The sequence below is a fragment of the Scyliorhinus canicula genome, chromosome 9 (genome assembly GCF_902713615.1).
Source record: "Scyliorhinus canicula chromosome 9, sScyCan1.1, whole genome shotgun sequence".
NCBI lineage: Eukaryota > Metazoa > Chordata > Chondrichthyes > Carcharhiniformes > Scyliorhinidae > Scyliorhinus > Scyliorhinus canicula.
The window spans coordinates 89,759,248-89,781,258 of record NC_052154.1 but is presented as its reverse complement, the minus strand read 5'-3'; the positions used below and the strand labels follow the sequence as shown (position 1 = coordinate 89,781,258).

Genomic DNA, 22,011 nt, shown 5'->3' with positions numbered 1-22,011 from the left:
GCAAAGACCTAGCAGGGCTGAAGTTGGGTCGAGGTTCACTCAATGTGTTTTATAGAGGCAGCAGCGCATATAAATCCACTGATGTGGAATTTTAGTCGGCCGGGTGTGTACAGATTGGAACAAACAAGGGCTGCTCTGAACTTGATCAATTTATTTGGATAGCCGGTATACCCCTTTGGGAGTGGTGTGGCACCCTTTGGGAGGGATAAGGTACCTTAAGGGGTAGAAAGTCACCTTTTGGGAGAGAAAAGTTTCCCTTTATGATTGGTAAAAGTAAACATGATTGTGCATAACAAAATTAACAATTTTATTGGAATTGTCAAAGTTGTCAAAGAACTGTCAAAGAACTGTCAAATAATTATTAAGCTGTAGATTAACTGTCAAGGTGTCAAAAAACTCCTGAATCTCATTGGAACTGTCAAAACTGTCAAGGGATTCAACTCTGCTCGGCTTTATATGTGAACAAAGTCATGGAGTTCAAAAAAATCAGTGCTTAATATTTCATTGTACCTGTTTTAAGCCTGTGGACTTTCATTATAGGATCTGTGTTGCATGTCTGATTTTACAAACTGACATTATCACAGCATGGTGCCTGTTAAGCGAGCTATTTGATTGACAGCTCCAAGTGGCTATAGAATAGAAATGTTATTTTTATGAGAGATTAATTGAAGGAATGTCCATTTATTGAATGTTTTAACTATCACTGAGAATGTTTTCTGATTACAATAATATCATCCATAATGATAACTTTATTTTATGTCAGCATCGGCCCTGAGATCTGTTCATGACCAATGCTAGGTGAATGGCATGGAGGAGATAAGGTGAAAGGGTCGTGGGTGGGAAAAGTTGGCACTAAGTTTCCACAGTGACTATAAAGGACCATGGGGATGAATGGGGCATAGGTTAGCATAGGTGGTATGAGGGTAGATGGGGGCCTAAGGTGGCATATGTTGGCAAAGCTGAGGCATGGGGAGTGTGTGAAGCATGTTACGAGAGGGAGATATTAGGAATTTGGGTCCAGAAATGGGATTGAAGATATGACAGGCAATTTAGCGGTTGGCAGACTGAGGGAAAACTGCTAGCAAGGAGTCAGAAGGAAACATCCACATCTGGTCTGAGTTACGTTGCCTCATTCAGATTGAAGTTCATTTGTGACAATACATAGGATGCCTCTGTTCAGCCAGGATGATCGACTCAGGAACCATTGTCCTTCGGGACACTCTTATTTGACCTGCAATTGGCCCATTACGAAGTCTGATGGCCTCTTTTGTCCATAAATGGGATGTTATTTGCATATCAATAGCATGGCTCGTTTTTTTGTGTAAATGGGAGTAGGAAATCAGACAGCTAAGATAATGATGACAAGTTCTGGACACTCCAGGAGAGAACCTTTGTTTGAAGGGCTGGACGGAGCTCAGAGAGAGAGACAAAGAATACTGTTTGAAAGATTTGAAAAGTCACAGAGGACATGAAAAGCTGCTTCAGAGACAGGCTTTCGACAAGGATCCTGAAGGAACTGTACTAACATAAGAAAAATTGCTTTGTAAATGCAAGTATCACCTTTGCCCAGCTGTGTAAGTGGAATGAGAGCTACATGTTCCTTTGAAGTGCTATTTAGTGACAACTTGCATGTCAGGGTTAAGAAACTCCATGTAAACTGTCATTGTAAGGGTTGAAGTTTAAATATTGTTTTTCTTCTGTTTTAACAAACCTTGTTTATAAAATAACCAAGCCCTATTTCTTATGTTATCAATTCCTGAAACAAATCAATCTTTCCATACCGCATTAAAACTAAAATGTTGCAGCTCTGGTCCAGAATCTTAGCTACTGCTGAAAGCTGACCAGGCATCTGTAACAAATTGGGGGTTCATGACTGGGATACTTTGGCTTGGGGTTATCGGCCTTAATGACAGTGAGTGTGTGGATCGATTGCATTCTTCCTGGGTTTGAAATATTGGATTGGATTTGTTTATTGTCACGTGTACCGAGGTACAGTGAAAAGTATTTTTCTGCGAGCTGCTCAAAAGATCATTAAGTACATGGGATGAAAAGGGAATAAAAGAAAATACGTAATAGGGCAACACAAGATATACAATGTAACTACATAAGCACTGGCATCAGAGGGAGCATACAGGGTGTAGTGTTAATGAGGTCAGTCCATAAGAAGGTCATTTAGGAGTCTTGTAACAGTGGGGAAGAAGCTGTTTTTGAGTCTGTTCGTGCGTGTTCTCAGACTTCTGTATCTCCTGCTCGATGGAAGAAGTTGGAAGAGTGAGTAAGCCGGGTGGGAGGGATCTTTGATTATGCTGCCCGCTTTCCCCAGGCAGCGGGAGGTGTAGATGGAGTCAATGGATGGGAGGCAGGTTTGTGTGATGGACTGGGCGGTATTTACGACTCTCTGAAGTTTCTTGCGGTCCTGGGCCGAGCAGTTGCCATACCAGGCTGTGATGCAGCCAGAGAGGATGCTTTCTATGGTGCATCTGTAAAAGTTGGTAAGGGTTAACGTGGACATGCCGAATTTCCTTAGTTTCCTGAGGAAGTATAGGCGCTGTTGTGCTTTCTTGGTGGTAGCATCGACGTGGGTGGACCAGGACAGATTTTTGGAGATGTGCACCCCTAGGAATTTGAAACTAGGAACCCCTAGGAATTTGAAATATTGGATAGGGAGTGACTGGAGATGGCCCTTGCACCTGCAAAAGATGTCCTGAGGGTGGATGAAATTACTCAGGGGGGTTTACTAGGGGAATCTAAAGCAAGGCTTTTGAGTTTGGCAGATAAATTGCAGTTAGCCCTGCCAAATGGGGCAAAGAAGGCAGAGATAATACAAAGCCATGGCTCAATACTTAAACCAGTAATAGAATCTAACCCATTAGTATTAGCTCGAATCCAATTAAAAATGAAAGAATTGGAAATGCAGAAAAAAAACCTAAGAGAAATGTAGATGGCAAATGAAGCCAAAGAAAAAGAGAAGGTTTTTCAAAAGGAGATGGAAAGGGAAAAATTAGCAAAAGAGAGAAAGACTGACACTGGCAAAAGCCAAAGAAAAAATTGATTTTTTTCAAAGGGAAATGGAAAGGAATAAGATTAAAATGAAAAAGGAAAGATAAGCAAAGGAAGAGAGAGATTGACCATGGCAGAAGGAAAGGAAAGGGAGAGAGAGAATTTAAACTTCAGAAAAATAATGACATGAAGTGTTGGACGTAAAGGCTCGAGCTGAGGAAGGTCTCGAGGAAGAAGAAATATTCCCTGATCAAAAGTTTAATAGGGATATGTTACGTCTTGTCAAGGTTCAATGAGAAAAAGTGAAAGCATTTGAGAAAGTAATGAAACAATTCAATTGGTCAAAGACCATGTTGGCGCTGGTTCAAACTTAGTTGGTAGGTACATTTACTGATGTGTTTGCATAACTATCAGAAGAGGTATCTGGGGATTATGATGTGATGAAGAAAGCTATATGAAGTACCTACGAACTAGTGCCAAAACTGAAGTTTACAAATTGAAGGAAAGAAACAGGTCAGGCCAACATAGAATTCAAAAGAATTAAACAAGCTAATTTTGATAGGTGGACAAGAGCACTAGAGATAAATAACACACATGAGCTCTTTAGGAGATAATTATTTTGGAGGAATTTAAAGATAAACCCGCTGCGGGGTGAGAACTCATATGGAAGAGCAGAGAGTTAAAACAACTAGACAGGCCGCAGAAATGGCTGACGATTTTGAATTGGTTCATAAAGCAAAGTTTGGTGTTTGACATCAATTTCAATCTGTGAAGGATAGAAACTGAGGACTTGAGAAGTTCACAGGGGTCCATGCAGAGGAACAAAGAACAAAGAAAAGTCAGCACTGGAACAGGCCCATTGGCCCTCCAAGCCTGTGCCGACCATGCTGCCCATCCAAACTAAAATCTTCTACACTTCCGGTGCCCGTATCTCTCTATTCCCATCCTATTCATGTATTTGCAAGATGCCCCTTAAATATCACCATCGTCCCTGCTTCCACCACCTCCTCCGGCAGCGAGTTCCAGGCACCCACTATCCTCTGTGTAAAAAACTTCCCTCGTACATCTCCTCTAAACCTTGCCCCATAGTAATTAGCCCTCTATCCTGAGAAAAAGTCTCTGACTATCCACTCTGTCTATGCCCCTCATAATTTTGTAGACCTCTATCAGGTCACCCCACAACCTCCGTCGTTCCAGTGAGAAAAAAACAAGTTTATTCAACCTCCCCTCATAGCTAATGTCCTCCATACCAGGCAACATTCTGGTAAATCTCTTCTGCACCCTCACTAAAGCTCCACATCCTTCTGGTAGTGTGGCGACAAGAATTGAACACTATACTCCAAGTGTGGCCTAACTAAGGTTCTATACAGCTGCAACATGACTTGCCAATTTTTACACTCAATGGCCTGGCCAATGAAGGCAAGCATGCCATATGCCTTCTTGACTACCTTCTCTACATGTGTTGCCCCTTTCAGTGACCTGTGGACCTGTACACCTAGATCTCTCTGACTGTCAGAGGAGGTGTAGTTGGTGATGTCAAGGAATGTGTACCTCAAAATGAAAACCAATGACAGTGGGAGAGAGATAAGACAACTTAAATGCTTTCATTGTAATAAAGGTGGACATGTGAAGTTGATGTGCTAGTGCCTTAAGAAAAGTTCTGGGAAGGCAAACTGGGTAAAACAGAATAAGCCAGTGATGTTTATTAAAGTGGCAAAAAATAAACATTTTCCCAGTAGAAGGGGCACCGACTGTTCAGAGGTTGGTGGATAAGCGGAGATCAGGGACAGGATTCTCCGTTATGTCGGCAGGCACCCATGCCCAGGGATTTACCAATGGCGTGGGGATGTCCACAAGGGATGTGCCACGCCGGCCGGACAATCCTGCCCGAGAACTCTTCCAGGATTTTATTTGTGAGTCAACTTTACTCATCGGTACAACGTGGAGTAGGTAAGGAGATTATGATTGTACGGGATACAGGACCAAGCCAATCTTTAATGGTGACAGATAAGGTGCAGCACGGTGGCGCAGTGGGTTAGCCCTGTTGCCTCACGGCGCCGAGGTCCCAGGTTCGATCCCGGCACTGGGTCATTGTCCCATGGAGTGTACACATTCTGTGTTTGCGTGGGTTTCGCCCCCACAACCCAAAGATGTGCAGGCTAGGTAGATTGGCCATGCTAAATTGGCCCATAATTGGAAAAAATGAATTGGGTACGCTAAATTTTTTTTTTTTAAATGGTGACAGATAAGGAGACATGTAGTTTGGAAGGCACATTGCAAGAAAAGGTGGCAATATGTGGGATCAGTGGTGAGAGCAGTAGTGTGCCACTATGTAAAGTAAGGTTAGAGAGTCAGTTGAAATGTGGTGAAGTGGTAATAGGAATAAAAGAAGAAATATCATCGCCAGAGGTACAATTTATCCTAGGTAATGATATAGCTGGATCGCAGGTGGGAGTGCAGCCTACTGTGGCTGAGAAGCCAGTGAAAAGTCAAACAAATGAGATGTTGCGAGAAGTATATCCGGGAGTGTTTCCTGATTGAGTTGTAACTCGGTTACAAAGCCACAAGCTGAGACAGAAGGAAGAGAACTTGAGGAGTGCCAATAGGTAGACTGAGATTGAATTGTCAGGATCCAGTGCTTGATCAGATGGATAGTAAAGAACCAGAGAAGGTGGTGGATGAAGCAGATATCTTTCGTTCAAGCAAGTTGGTTGAATTACAACAAACAGTTAGAAAGCAAATGTAATGCTAGTATTCATGCCGAGAGGGCTAGAATACAAGACCAGGGATGTACTTCTGAGGCTGTATAAGACTCTGTTCAGACCCACTTATGTATTATGAGCAGTTTTTGGCCCCATATCTAAGGATGTGCTGGCCTTGGAAAGGGTCCAGAGGAGGTTCACAAGAATGATCCCTAGAATGAAGAGCTTGTCGTATGAGGAATGGTTGAGGACTCTGGGTCTGTACTCGTTGGAGCTTAGAAGGATGAGGGTGGATGTTATTGAAACTTTCAGGGTACTGCGTGGCCTGGATAGAGTGGATGTAGAGGGAATGTTTCCACTTGTAGGAAAAACTAAAATCAGAGGACACAATCTCAGATTAAAGGGACGATCCTTTAAAACAGAGATGAGGAGGAATTTCTTCAGCCAGAGGGTGGTGAATCTGTGGAACTCATTGCCGCATAAGGCTGTGGAGGCCAAGTCACTGAGTGTCTTTAAGACAGAGATAGATAGTTTTTTGATCAATATGGGGATCAGGGGTTATGCGAAGAAGGCAAGAGAATGGGGATGAGAAAAATATCAACCATGATTGAATGGCGGAGCAGACTCGATTGGCCGAGTGGCCCAATTCTGCTTCTATGTCTTGTGGTTTTATGATCTTACATTAGAAATAATGTATGAATGAGAAAATGGGGCCTTTTGCATATTCAAACAGATGAGAAATGGGCAGAAGTTCATCAAGTGGTATTACCGGTGGGTTACAGAAAGGAGGTTTTGCTGGTAGAGCATGAGGTTCCAGAAGGGGACAATTTGGGGTGAGGACGACTCAAGCAAAAATACAAAGAAATGTTATTGGCAGGACTGCATAAGAATGTAGTTGAATTTTGCCGTATATGTCACACATACGGGCAGCACGGTAGCATTGTGGATAGCACAATCGCTTCACAGCTCCAGGGTCCCAGCTTCAATTCCGGCTTGGGTCACTGTCTGTGCGGAGTCTGAACATCCTCCCCGTGTCTGCGTGGGTTTCCTCCAGGTGCTCCGGTTTCCTCCCACAGTCCAAAGATGTGCAAGTTAGGTGGATTGGCCATGATAAATTGCCCTTAGTGTCCAAAATTGCCCTTAGTGTTGGGTGGGGTTATTGGGTTATGGGGATAGGGTGGAGGTGTTGACCTTGGGTAGGGTGCTCTTTCCAAGAGCCGGTGCTGACTCGATGGACTGAATGGCCTCCTTCTGCACTGTAAATTCTATGAATATCTATGAACACATGTCAGGTAATAGGGGAATCAAACCAGCACCTTTAATTCTCATTCTCGCATTCGATGAACCATTCATTAAAAGCAAGATTTAATCAGCCTCATCCAAGGAAATTGGGTGAGGTGAATTATTTGATAAGAACGCCTGTCCCAGTCGCAGGTCGGCATTGGTGTGGCACTGCTGCGTATGTCCCAGTCACTGAGGAACACTGTCAAGGGTGTCGACACCATGGTGCAGACATTGCTGAGCCAGATGATGCAGCGGCAGCCGGTGCCTGAACCAGATGCCCCTCCAACCCAAGGTGAACCCCAAGGCCCTATGAGCATTGAGCGGGAGGAGGGGGGCGCTAGGTGCTAACCCAGACAGGTCCCATAGAGTGGTGACAGTGGCCACTAGCTCCCCGAGTTCCAACCCTCTGATGAGGCTGCATCTCACAGTCAGCACACGGGTCAAGGCAGCACGGCTGTGAATGTGACAAGTGAGCAGGGGAAATGGGAGTGGGGTGTGAAGGACCAGGCGACCTCCTAAGTGAATCGGGTGAGTATGAGGGCCTGCCTGGCCCTCCGGGCTTGCCGGACTCTGGCTGCTGCCGCCTGTCCTGCAGCCTTTCGCTGGTCCTCTGGTTCCTCCCTGGCCCAATCCTCCAGCCACTGCTGATCTGGACCAACCTCATCGTCCTCGCCTTTATTCTCCTCCTCATGCTCCTCGGAGCTGGCCATATGTTCCTCATCACTATCCTCCAGCTCATCACCCCGCTGCTGTGCGAGATTGTGGAGGGTACAGCAGACCACCACAAAGCGGGTGACACTCCAGGCAGTGTGCTGCAGAGCGCCATCGGAGCGGTCGCATTATCAGAACCATATCTTGAGGAGTCCAATGCACCACTCAATTACAGCCTCATTAGCCACATGGCCTCATTGTACAGGGTCTCTGCTTTGGTCTCCAGCCTCCGTATTGGCATCATTAACCAGGTCCTCAGCGGGTAACCCCTGTTCCCTCAGGAGCCAGCCGCCCATCCTGGGGTGCTCCTCGAAGAGGCCGAGGATGACTAACTGTCCCAGGATGTAGCTGTCATTGACACTCCCGGGAAGCATGATTGATCTTCAATTGGTGGTCGCATACGAGCCATATGCTCACGGAGTGAAACCCTTGTTAACTTAGGGCCCCCCCCCCATATGGCCCAGTGAGCGCAGGGCACAACATGCATGGCATTTATTACCCCCTGGACCTGGGGCATCCCGGCGAGAGGCCTATAGCCTGGGCATCTTGCTGGGTTTGGTCCATGTCAAAGGTGATGTAGTTTTCTACCCAGGCATACAGGGCATCTGCGACCTGTCGGATGCACCTGTGGGCTGTGGCCTTCGAGATCCCACACAGGTCCCCTCCGGAGCCCTGGAATGGTCCTGAAGCATAAAGGTTCAGGGCTGCGCTGACTTTGACGGCCACTTGGAGCAGGTGTCCTCCTCCTGCAGGAAATTATAGGCCAGTGAGTTTAACTTCGGTAATAGGGAAGATGCTGGAATCTATCATCAAGGAAGAAATTGCGAGGCATCTGGATAGAAATTGTCCCATTGGGCAGACGCAGCATGGGTTCGTAAAAGGAAGGTCATGCCTAACTAATTTAGTGGAATTTTTTGAGGACATTACCAGTGCAGTAGATAACGGGGAGCCGATGGATGTGGTATATCTGGATTTCCAGAAAGCCTTTGACAAGGTGCCACACAAAAGGTTGCTGCATAAGATAAAGATGCATGGCATTAAGGGTAAAGTAGTAGCATGGATAGAGGATTGGTTAATTAATAGAAAGCAAAGAGTTGGGATAAATGGGTGTTTCTCTGGTTGGCAATCAGTAGCTAGTGGTGTCCCTCAGGGATCCGTGTTGGGCCCACAATTGTTCACAATTTACATTGATGATTTGGAGTTGGGGACCAAGGGCAATGTGTCCAAGTTTGCAGATGACACTAAGATGAGTGGTAAAGCGAAAAGTGCAGAGGATACTGGAAGTCTGCAGAGGGATTTGGATAGGTTAAGTGAATGGGCTCGGGTCTGGCAGATGGAATACAATGTTGACAAATGTGAGGTTATCCATTTTGGTAGGAATAACAGCAAACTAGATTATTATTTAAACGATAAAATATTAAAGCATGCTGCTGTTCAGAGAGACTTGGGTGTGCTAGTGCATGAGTCACAGAAGGTTGGTTTACAAGTGCAACAGGTGATTAAGAAGGCAAATGGAATTTTGTCGTTCATTGCTAGAGGGATGGAGTTTAAGACTAGGGAGGTTATGTTGCAATTGTATAAGGTGTTAGTGCGGCCACACCTGGAGTATTGTGTTCAGTTTTGGTCTCCTTACTTGCGAAAGGACATACTGGCACTGGAGGGTGTGCAGAGGAGATTCACTAGGTTAATCCCAGAGCTGAAAGGGTTGGAGTACAAGGAGAGGTTGAGTAGACTGGGACTGTACTCGTTGGAATTTAGAAGGATGAGGGGGGATCTTATAGAAACATTTAAAATTATGAAGGGAATAGATAGGATAGATGCGGGCAGGTTGTTTCCACTGGCGGGTGACAGCAGAACTAGGGGGCATAGCCTCAAAATAAGGGGAAGTAGATTTAGGACTGAGTTTAGGAGGAACTTCTTCACCCAAAGGGTTGTGAATCTATGGAATTCCTTGCCTAGTGAAGCAGTTGAGGCTCCTTCATTACATGTTTTTAAGGTAAAGATAGATAGTTTTTTGAAGAATAAAGGGATTAAGGGTTATGGTGTTCGGGCCGGAAAGTGGAGCTGAGTCCACAAAAGATCAGCCATGATCTAATTGAATGGCGGAGCAGGCTCGAGGGGCCAGATGGCCTACTCCTGCTCCTAGTTCTTATGCTCTTATGCTTATGCTCTTATGCTCCTCTATGTGGTGCCAAGTCTACGAGGACATGGCACAGGTGCCGCACCATCTCCTTGTTGAGGCAGAGCCTTCTGTGACATACGCTGTCTGTCATCTACTCAAACAACACTTTGGGCTGTTCCGGGTGTCCCCATCTGGGTCCCTCCCTGGCCTGGTGAGCACCCAATCCTGAGTGTGGGGCGGGGTCCAGCACATGGGTCGCCGCCTCGAGCATCTGCAGGCCTGCTGCTACCACCATCTCTGGTGTCTGGACACCCGCTCATATCGTCACCTGGACCAGGTGCTGATCCCCTCCCCGTGGCACTCACCCGCCCTCCGGCCGTGGGCATGCCCCCTTGAGGACGTATAAGCATCCCAATTCCTTCTTTGTAATTTTTTTCATTTTCTTCCCCTCCTGTAGGACATGAATGTGGAGAATAGCCCAATTTTATTCATTAATCCCACACAACTACATCACTGTCCAGAAATTGAACTAGAGGCCTTCCCGGTTTACCTGGCTCTGTGTTCTTTTGGATGACACACCTATCTGCTCAACAATGGGAGGAACATTTATAGAATGACTTAATATGATTTATTCTACTTGAGACATATGATTTACTTTCAATCACTTGCATCACTATAAAAAAAAGTCCAAAGCACTTTGCAGATGTGAAGATAACAATAGCTGAAGAATGAAGGTTGGTAACTGAAGACAAGCTTAAATGAAATGAAATGAAAATGAAAATCGCTTATTGTCACGAGTAGGCTTCAATGAAGTTACTGTGAAAAGCCCCTAGTCGCCACATTCCGGCGCCTGTCCGGGGAGGCTGGTAGGGGAATCAAACCGTGCTGCTGGCCTGCTTGGTCTGCATTAAAAGCCAGCGATTTAGCCGAGTGAGCTAAACCAACCTAAAAATAGGTATGTTTTAACATGCATTGGAGGAAGGGAGAGAAGTAACATGGCAGAAAGATTTAGGGAGCATAAATAAAAGTGAAAATGCTAGAAACACTACAAGAGTCAGGCAGCAAGTTTACAGAGAGATAGAGACTTATCAACCCAGGCGAATGATTATTGTTCGCAGAGATGTTCTTTGCTTCAGAGTGAACAGGTCAATCAGCTGAGAATAGTGAATGATGCTGTTTGGAATGCAACTTTTGAAGAGCCGTGAATAGAACCACCATGGATATTGTGAACAATGTCAAGAGGAAAGCAGAGGAAAGCCGCTGGCCTGGCAGATAGAACTCAATCAGGAGGCTGGAGAAATGGATGAAAAAACGAGAAGCAGCAAGTCGGTTGGGGCATGAAACATTAATGATCGAGATCAAGGGTGACTAATATCTGATATTCATTACCTGCAATGTCGCAGTAAACTGTTTGGTCGTAGATCTTTGCTTTTTTAGGTCTGCAGATTACATTTATTTCAGCCGTGGAATTGGGCCAGATCTCCCCTTCCTAAAAAAGAACCCCAAAAACATAACCAGTTAAATATAATAGTAGTCATCAATGTTGCAAATAACATGAATGTTTACTAGTCTGTTATCTACCATATTGGCTGAAAGCCATGTCTTACCAGGTGACACCAAGGTCTGGAACATCATCCCCTACACAGTGAGAGTCTGAATTCAGAACAAATCGTGCTGTTGTGCCAGGGATAGAAAAAGGCCAGTGAGGTTTCAACTCAGCATATTTACCCCAGGCTAATTTAATTTAATTTGAAATTAATTGTTGGAAGCTGAGGATAGTTCCTCATGTTTAACATTGGAGTCATTTAACTTTTATTATTCATGCTACACGTTAAACTTCAGACCCAGTCAAATAAATTGCATTTGACCGCCACAGTGTAAATAAAGTCATCTGTGAAGACAAATCCAAATCAAGCCAAAACTAATTTTTTTATATATTACATAAATCAACATGACATTTCCATTCCCATACCAGATATTGTTGCAAGCCAGGGAACACTTGGGAACAATCAATTTTCTATACTCTGTTATTTGTTATAACTTTCATGACTAGAGTGGCAAAATTACTGAACTCGTAAATGCTGTTTGATAAATTATTTTATGATTCAATAGCAATGAATCTTCCATTGTTTCTCAAGTGTTCAGTTGTAATATTTAGCTGTTATTTCACTTGATACTTTAAGTCCACTGGTTATTTATAGAAAGAAATATGAATTAATTCACAGAGCTCTGTAACTAATAGTAAGACTTGGATTTACACAGAGATGGAAGGACTCTCGGCCTTAACCAAAGTGGCGTCAGAGCCCCAATTATGGAACTCATGCCACTGAACCCAGCACCCATATTTTACAATTGGGGGTGGGGTGGACACAGTTTGGACTTTACACATTTAAAATCATTAAGACAGCTGCAGATGGAAAATTGCAGCGGTCTTCAAAACAGATCCAATTGTTATTACTGGGATTTCCAAAATAAAACTCATGCACTTTAGACATTTGAGGAAAAGCTGCCTGAAGATTTTGCTGAGGTGTGGTACCCTTATGAATACACAATGTGCCCTTCCGGAGAGGTCAGATACCTTTTGTGAGAAGTCAGGCACCCCTTTGGTGTATTGTTAAAAGATGGCACGAATCTACTCAAAAAAGTGGATATGTTCTGTGAAACTGTCACTTGTCAAGTCATTTAAATCCCCTCGTCCTCTAAATTTGGGGAAAACGACCGACACCGACAGTTGAAAAAAATCAGTGCTTGCTGTTTCATTATTCACAAAATGCTGCTTGACTGTTTCTACAATCTATCACGAGAACAGTGAGGGGTCAGTAAGTTTGATTAAAAAACCCCAGTTATTATTAACATAGAACATAGAACATAGAACGATACAGCGCAGTACAGGCCCTTCGGCCCACGATGTTGCACCGACATGGGAAGTCAAAAACTAAAGGCCATCTAACCTACACTATGCCATTATCATCCATATGCTTATCCAATAAACTTTTAAATGCCCTCAATGTTGGCGAGTTCACTACTGTTGCAGGTAGGGCATTCCACGGCCTCACCACTCTTTGCGTAAAAAACCTACCTCTGACGTCTGTCCTATATCTATTACCCCTCAATTTAAGGCTATGTCCCCTTGTGCTAGCCACCTCCATCCGCGGGAGAAGGCTCTCACTGTCCACCCTATCTAACCCTCTGATCATTTTGTATGCCTCTATTAAGTCACCTCTTAACCTTCTTCTCTCTAACGAAAACAACCTCAAGTCCATCAGCCTTTCCTCATAAGATTTTCCCTCCATACCAGGCAACATCCTGGTAAATCTCCTCTGCACCCGCTCCAAAGCTTCCACGTCCTTCCTATAATGAGGCGACCAGAACTGTACGCAATACTCCAAATGCGGCCGTACCAGAGTTTTGTACAGCTGCAACATGACCTCATGGCTCCGGAACTCAATCCCTCTACCAATAAAGGCCAACACACCATAGGCCTTCTTCACAACCCTATCAACCTGGGTGGCAACTTTCAGGGATCTATGTAAATGGACACCGAGATCCCTCTGCTCATCCACACTGCCAAGAATTTTACCATTAGCCAAATATTCTGCATTCCTGTTATTCTTTCCAAAGTGAATCACCTCACACTTAGAACATAGAACGATACAGCGCAGTACAGGCCCTTCGGCCCTCGATGTTGCACCGACATGGAAAAAAAAACTAAAGGCCATCTAACCTACACTATGCCCTTATCATCCATATGCTTATCCAATAAATTTTTAAATGCCCTCAATGTTGGCGAGTTCACTACTGTTGCAGGTAGGGCATTCCACAGCCTCACCACTCTTTGCGTAAAAAACCCACCTCTGACCTCTGTCCTATATCTATTACCCCTCAATTTAAGGCTATGTCCCCTCGTGCTAGCCACCTCCATCCGCGGGAGAAGGCTCTCGCTGTCCACCCTATCTAACCCTCTGATCATTTTGTATGCCTCTATTAAGTCACCTCTTAACCTTCTTCTCTCTAACGAAAACAACCTCAAGTCCATCAGCCTTTCCTCATAAGATTTTCCCTCCATACCAGGCAACATCCTGGTAAATCTCCTCTGCACCCGTTCCAAAGCTTCCACGTCCTTCCTATAATGAGGCGACCAGAACTGTACGCAATACTCCAAATGCGGCCGTACTAGAGTTTTGTACAACTGCAACATGACCTCATGGCTCCGGAACTCAATCCCTCTACCAATAAAGGCCAACACACCATAGGCCTTCTTCACAACCCTATCAACCTGGGTGGCAACTTTCAGGGATCTATGTACATGGACACCGAGATCCCTCTGCTCATCCACACTACCAAGAATTTTACCATTAGCCAAATATTCCGCATTCCTGTTATTCTTTCCAAAGTGAATCACCTCACACTTCTCCACATTAAACTCCATTTGCCACCTCTCAGCCCAGCTCTGCAGCTTATCTATGTCCCTCTGTAACCTGCAACATCCTTCCGCACTGTCTACAACTCCACCGACTTTAGTGTCGTCTGCAAATTTACTCACCCATCCTTCTGCGCCCTCCTCTAGGTCATTTATAAAAATGACAAACAGCAACGGCCCCAGAACAGATCCTTGTGGTACGCCACTCGTAACTGAACTCCATTCTGAACATTTCCCATCAACTACCACTCTCTGTCTTCTTTCAACTAGCCAATTTCTGATCCACATCTCTAAATCACCCTCAATCCCCAGCCTCCGTATTTTCTGCAATAGCCGACCGTGGGGAACCTTATCAAACGCTTTACTGAAATCCATATACACCACATCAACTGCTCTACCCTCGTCTACCTGTTCAGTCACCTTCTCTACATTAAACTCCATTTGCCACCTCTCAGCCCAGCTCTGCAGCTTATCTATGTCCCTCTGTAACCTGCAACATCCTTCCACACTGTCTACAACTCCACCGACTTTAGTGTCGTCTGCAAATTTACTCACCCAACCTTCTGTGCCCTCCTCTAGGTCATTTATAAAATGACAAACAGCAACGGCCCCAGAATAGATCCTTGTGGTACGCCACTCGTAACTGAACTCCATTCTGAACATTTGCCATCAACCACCACCCTCTGTCTTCTTTCAACTAGCCAATTTCTGATCCACATCTCTAAATCACCCTCAATCCCCAGCCTCCGTAGTTTCTGCACTAGCCGACCGTGGGGAACCTTATCAAACGCTTTACTCAAATCCATATACACCACACCAACTACTCTACCCTCGTCTACCTGTTCAGTCACCTTCTCAAAGAACTATTAACTGTCTTCAATGTGGAGCTATCAATAAAAATGTACTTGAAGGACTGTACTTGAAGGAAATGATCCTTAATATAAAGGACTAAGTACTGAAAGAGATTTAATTATTTATCAAGTTGTGTTTTTATAACATAGTGAGGTTTGCAATAGGCATTTTGATGTTTGTTTTATTTAATCTCACCATGGCTCCGAAAGTCTGCCAATGATAGATAATAGATTAACTGGTATGGAGCGTATAAGGGTGACGCATGGGGGCATGTGTTTTGGGTGCGTTTGCACTAGGTTGGCATTGGGACTATAAAGGGTTATGAGGTTGAGTGGGTGAAAATGGGGCCATGGTGGTGGGGTGAGCATGAATTGGCATGGGTGGGGCGTGGGGAACGTGTGGGGATGAGGGGGTGCGAAGGATGTGGGTTAGAAAGCTTTTTTTTGGTTGGTTGTTGTTAATTGAAACTGGAACAAAGTTCCAAAGCACCAAAGCAAGCCTTTTAAACAAACTGCTTTGGCATTTAGTAGCCCTGGTGGCCACCTCCACACTGTATTCAGGGACATCTGTCTGACTTCTGCCAGCCACGACCCCTAGAATGCAAATCTGAAGATAGAACATAGAACATAGAACAGTATAGCACAGAACAGGCCCTTTGGCCCTCGATGTTGTGCCGAGCAATGATCACCCTACTCAAACCCACGTATCCACCCTATACCCGTAACCCAACAACCCCCCCCCCCCCCCCACTTAACCTTACTTTTTAGGACACTACGGGCAATTTAGCATGGCCAATCCACCTAACGCGCACATCTTTGGACTGTGGGAGGAAACCGGAGCACCCGGAGGAAACCCACGCACACACGGGGAGGACGTGCAGACTCCGCACAGACAGTGACCCAGCCGGGAACCGAACCTGGGACCCTGGAGCTGTGAAGCATTTATGCTAACCACCATGCTGCCCCCATATTCGGGGCACTTTCTCTCAAGTCTGGTTGGTAGATTCAAGGGTTTCCCGACTCTGCGGTGTTGAATGGGGAGCAAAAAGTCAGCCTCAAGTTTGAGGTTCAAGGTACTAAATAGCCTTTAATTTGATTTTTAAAAAATCCCATTTCCATATGCAATGAAGTGTGGCATTTGGGCATATTTTGCTGTACACATGATTTTTATATAAAATAGCAGCTGTCTCATAATAGTAAATTGTGGGTTTATAAGAATAGCAGTGTACTGTTCTGCAAAGTACCAGGGCTAATGGTCATTGGTATTGAAAGTGGACATTCCATCTGGCAATACTGGGAAGGTCAGACAGCACAGTGATGAGTTCCAGGTTTTTAACTACAATGGATTCGGTGATTTTCGAGCAAGTCCAGAGATTTGGCATCACTGGGAAAGAGATTCTGGGATCTCTGATCATTGAGGAAAGTGATCTCAGATAGCACTAATTTTTCTACAACACAGGAGTGCAGAGGAGCGGTGGTACATATGTGAACAGCCAGTCTTGCAGTAAAATATTGTCTGGGAGCTATATAGGCCTCCAGTCTGGGAGATGTTTTCTGCTATCTTTTCAAGATCCTGAAGCTGGCAGTGATAGGTTTAAGAATTTCCACACACTCAGTTTTAAAATTGGAGAACGCAGGCCATGGATAGAGTTATAACCCCAATGGAGGTCCAGGATTAGGGCCGTACGGTTTCTCAAGACCTCCCCAGAATATGAACTGCCCTTTAAGGGAGCAGGGAGAGCCCCAACTCACATAAAAGCCCCAGCCTGGGCGCAGGTCGGGGAAGGAGACCCTTCGGGGAGTGGAGAAGTTCGGATTTGAATCAAAATAAAACTTGTTCATTAATTTCTATCTATCGTCTCTGCATCCTTCTCAGCGCGATGCAACACTGCCGTTGAGAATTCAGGGAGCTGCTGTTAACACAGACATCTGCGCGCCCAGTACACCTCGTCCAGGGATAGGGAGGCCCCTCTACTGGCCGCCAAAATGCCACATATTGGAAAGTTGGAGCCATTTAATGCACCAGATGATTGGGGGCAATACATTGAAAGCATGCAATATTTTTTAATGTGGATACAATTGTCCGCAATGAGAGACAAACTTGGTATTGCTAATGGCTTGCGAGGGGCCTACTTACAGTATGATTAAAAAGCCTGACTCACCCAGACCCACAGATACATGGTCATTTGCCACCCTGGTGGCATTAGTGGGCAAGCATTTTGACCTGGAAGCCACTTCCGGTTCCACACGGTTACTCAGGCCCATGCCGAGTCAGTGAGTGACTTCCTGGCCCGCCTCTGTAAACAGGCAGAGACATGCGAATTCATAGAAACATTAAGCGAGACGCTCCGGACCCGCTTAGTGTGTGAACTCCGTGACACGGCCACGCAGAAGAAATTACTAGCTGAGGGCCACTTGGACCTGCAACGCTCGGTGTAAATAGCCATCCTGTGAGAAAGTGTTGAACAATGGGTTCAGAAACTCCAAGGAATGGCGGTGCTCAGTCTGGGACACCAAGGTGAGCATCAATCACACTCGGCTAGAACTGAGGAAGCTGCCCCCGCACTGGCATACCTACAGGAGAACACAGGCCGGCATAACAGAGGCCAGGAGCGCTGCCAGGCATTCTCTCCCAACCTTGAGGAGCAGTAATACGACCGCCGACCAATGGGGCTTGCAACAGGCAGCAGGGACCAGTGGAACAGGAGGCCCTGCGAGGATCTACCCGACCGTCGACCCACCAGGTGCGACCGCCCTCCATATGACAGGGCTTACAATGCAAAAGATGACAACAACACCTATCAGCAGTTGCACTGCATGGCTGCACCAAGACTGGCACCCATCCAGATCTCTCTGAAAATTAATGGGCACACCACCTACTTGGAGTTCGACATTGGGGCGACAGTGTCTCTTGTCAGTCACCATACGTTCAACCACATTCGGTGTGGCTTCCAATCACTGACCCTTTTGGATACCAATGCGCTGTTGGCCACTTATACGGGGAAACCCCTGGTAAAAGTGGGCACTTCAACCGTTGTGGTCGACTATGATCAGCAATCTGCAAGTTTTCCTCTGGTGGTGGACCAGGGGAGCGGTCCGAACTTGCTGGGCGTGATTAGTTATGTCACCTGCTGTTAGATTGGCAGTGAGTGTGCCGCATGCGTCCACATGGCCCTGAAGGGGTACTGTCCAGATTTCCCGTCGGTGTCCCAGGGTGTCTTGGGCACCACCAAAAGGGCAGTGGGCGAATAAGCGTGGACCAGATGATTTAACCGGACTACCTCTGCACTCAACCTGTTCTGTACACCCTACCCGACCCTATGGCCCAAGGTAGATGCAGAATTGGACCAAATGGAGAGTTTAGGCGTCTATGCCCAACATCAAGGGGCAGCACAGCGGCGCAATGGTTAGCACTGCTGCCTCACGGGACGGAGGACCTGGGTGCGTCCCAAATCCTGTGTCACTGTCCATGTGAAGTCTGCACATTCTCCCTATGTCTGCGTGGGTCTCACCCCCACAACCCAAAAAGATGAGCAGGTGAATTGGCCATGCTAAATTGCCCCTTAATTGAAAAAAAAAGAATTGGGTACTCTAAATTTATTTTAAAAAACAATGAGGACAGCAAAATAGCCAGGGGGACGTGTTATAGGAGACCAGAGAATGGACAGTTTGAGCTGTACTCAGCAGCCAACACTAGCCGGCTCTCCTTCTCTCTCATCATGAGGGGATTGGCTCAGCAATAGCCGCCACACAGACATTCAAGAGGAGGCAAACAGAGATCTAAGTGAGGACCAAAGCCACCAATTTTCTCAGCTCCATCTATCATTTTGGGAATTCCCTATGCCCATTGGAGGCACCTCCACAAGGTCAAACACTGCTTTAAACCTCCCCCACAGCCCGTGAAACCTGTCTCCCAATCTTCCTTCCTATTGGGGACAGCCTGTAGTCCCAGCAGTGGCCTCCACTTGAACCTGGCATTTCTGGAATTCGAGACTGGTCAATCAGATTGGCCAGCAGCTTTTTAAATTGGGTTCCTCCAGAGTGGGAGAGTCTGGTCTCCAGCCAATTCAAGCTTCAAGGTGGGTTAAATGGCTGCAGGGCAGTTAGAGTCAGCCGGGATGCATTCAGAGAGTCATAGAGTCCCGACAGTGCAGAAGGAGGCCACTCAGCCCATCGAGTCTGCACCAAACATCTGAAACAGCACCCCGCCCAGATCCACTCACCTGCAACCCCATCTAACTTTTGGATACTAAGGGGCAATTTAGCATGGCAGATCCACCTAAAATGCTCATATTTGGACTACTAACTGTTCCGACTAACTGGTTGGCAGAGCAGCAAACCTCTTTTTTTTAAAATAATTTTTATTCAAATTTTTCAACGACAAATATTCTCCCAACAGTAAAGTAAACAAGGTGTAGAACTAAACAGAAAAATAATTCCCCCCAGTACAAAGCAATAAATTAATAACTTAATAACAATACAAAAAGAAGAAAATAGCAAACATCCCGTCGCAAAAACAAACCCCCTTAACAAACCCCGAACCCACACCCCCTTATCCTCCCCCCCCCGCCCCCCCCCCCCCCCCCAGGTTGCTGCTGAGATTGACCACCCTCTAACCCTCCGCCAGAAAATCGAGAAAGGGCTGCCACCACCGAAAGAACCCTTGTACCGACCCCCTCAGGGCAAACTTAACCTTCTCCAGCCTGATGAACCCGGCCATGTCATTGATCCAGGCCTCCGGGCTCGGGGGCTTCACGTCCCTCCACTGCAAGAGAACCCTTCGCCGGGCTACTAGAGACGCAAAGGCCAGGGTACCGGCCTCTCTCGCCTCCTGCACTCCTGGCTCCGATGCTATCCCAAAGATCGCGAGCCCCCAGCCCGGCTCCACTCTGGACCCAACCACCTTGGACAAAGTCCCCGCCACCCCCTTCCAAAACCCCTCCAATGCCGGACATGCCCAGAACATGTGGGTGTGGTTCGCCGGGCCACCCGAGCACCTCCCACACCTGTCCTCTCCCCCAAAGAACCGGCTCACCCTGGCCCTCGTCATGTGCGCCCTATGCAGCACCTTCAACTGAATTAAGCTGAGCCGTGCGCAAGAAGAGGACAAGTTCACCCTCCCCAGGGCATCCGCCCACGTCCCATCGTCGATCTCTTCCCCTAGCTCCTCTTCCCACTTCGCTTTCAGCTCTTCCACCGAGGCCTCCTCCTCTTCCTGAATCATCTGATAGATTGCCGAGATCCTACCCTCACCGACCCACGTCCCCGAGAGCACCCTATCCTGCACCCCCCTAGGCGGCAGCAGCGGAAACTCCGCCACCTGCTGCTTAACAAACGCCCTAATCTGCATAAACCTGAAAGCATTCCCGGGGGGAGGCCCCACTTCCCATCCAACTCCTCCAAAGTCGCAAACTTCCCATCGAGGAAAAGGTCCCCCATCCGCTTGATGCCTGCCCTATGCCAACTCAAAAACCCACCATCTATTCTCCCTGGTGCAAACTGGTGATTGCCCCGTATCGGGGCCCACACTGAGGCCTTCGCTTCCCCCATGTCGCCTCCACTGCACCCAAATTTTGAGGGACGCCACCACTACCGGACCCGTGGAATATCGTGCCGGGGGGAGTGGTAGCGGTCACCAATGCCTCCAAACTCGTACCCACACAGGACGCCACCTCCAACCTCTTCCATGCAGCACCCTCTCTCTCCATCACCCACCTGCGAATCATTGCCACATTCGCAGCCCAGTAATACCCACACAGGTTGAGCAACGCCAAGCCGCCTACCTCCCTTCTTCGCTCCAGGAATACCCTCCTCACTCTCGGGGACTTCCGCGCCCACACGAACCCCAGAATACTCTTGTTAACCCCCTTAAAAAAAGCCTTCGGAATCAATATGGGGAGGCAAAGGAACAAAAACCTCGGGAGAACCGTCATCTTAACTGACTGGGCCCTACCCGCCAAAGAGAGTGGAAGCGCGTCCCACCTCCTGAACTCCTCCTCCATCTGCTCCACCAGCCCCGAAAAGTTTAGCATATGCAGGGCCCCCCAGCTCCTAGCTATCTGGACTCCAAGATACCTAAAGCTCCTCTCCGCCCTCTTCAACGGGAGCTCCCCCCCCCCCCCCCCCCCCCCCCCCCCCCCCCGGGTGCAACACAAACAGCTCACTCTTCCCCACGCTGAGCTTGTAGCCCAAAAAGTCCCCAAACTCCCCAAGTATCTTCAACATCTCTGGCATCCCCCCCCACCGGATCCACAATGTACAACAGTAAATCATCTGCGTACCGCGACAACCGGTGCTCCTCCCCCCACCCGCACAATCCCCCTCCAGTTCTTCGAATCCCTCAGCGCCATGGCCAAGGGCTCAATTGCTAACGCGAAGAGCAGGGGAGACAAGGGGCACTCATCCCTGCCTCGTCCCCCAGGAAAGCCGAAAGTCCTCTCACCTCCTCCTATTCGTCACCACACTCGCAACCGGGGAGCTGTGCAGCAACCACACCCAGCTGATGAATCCCTCACCAAACCCAAACCTTCTCAGCACTTCCCACAGGTAGCTCCACTCCACCCTGTCAAAAGCTTTCTCCGCATCCATCGATCCTACTATTTCCACCTCCCCAGCCGCCGACGCCATCATCATAACATTAAGAAGCCGCCGTACATTGAGATTCAGCTGCCTCCCCTTCACAAACCCCGTTTGGTCCTCATGGATAACCATCAGAACCACATCTTCCACCCTTCTGGACAGTACCTTAGCCAACAACTTTGCATCCACGTTGAGGAGCGAAATCGGCCTGTAAGACCCACACTGGAGGGGGTCCTTATCCCGCTTCAGGATCAGTGAGATTATTACTCTAGACACGTCGGGGGCAAAGCCCCCCCTTCCCTCGCCTCATTCAGGGTCCTCAAAAGGAACGGGCCCAGCAGA

At 47.0% G+C, this 22,011-nt stretch overlaps 1 protein-coding gene across 1 annotated transcript in view; it reads right to left on the bottom strand.

Annotated features, from left to right (window-relative positions):
- hydin (HYDIN axonemal central pair apparatus protein) overlaps positions 1 to 22,011 on the bottom strand; it is a 1,231,368-nt gene that overhangs the window by 851,442 nt on the left and 357,915 nt on the right. Inside the window, exon 11 of the mRNA XM_038807144.1 lies at positions 11,209 to 11,308. Coding sequence (XP_038663072.1) covers positions 11,209 to 11,308 — 100 coding nt within the window. The remainder of the gene's footprint in view (positions 1 to 11,208; positions 11,309 to 22,011) is intronic.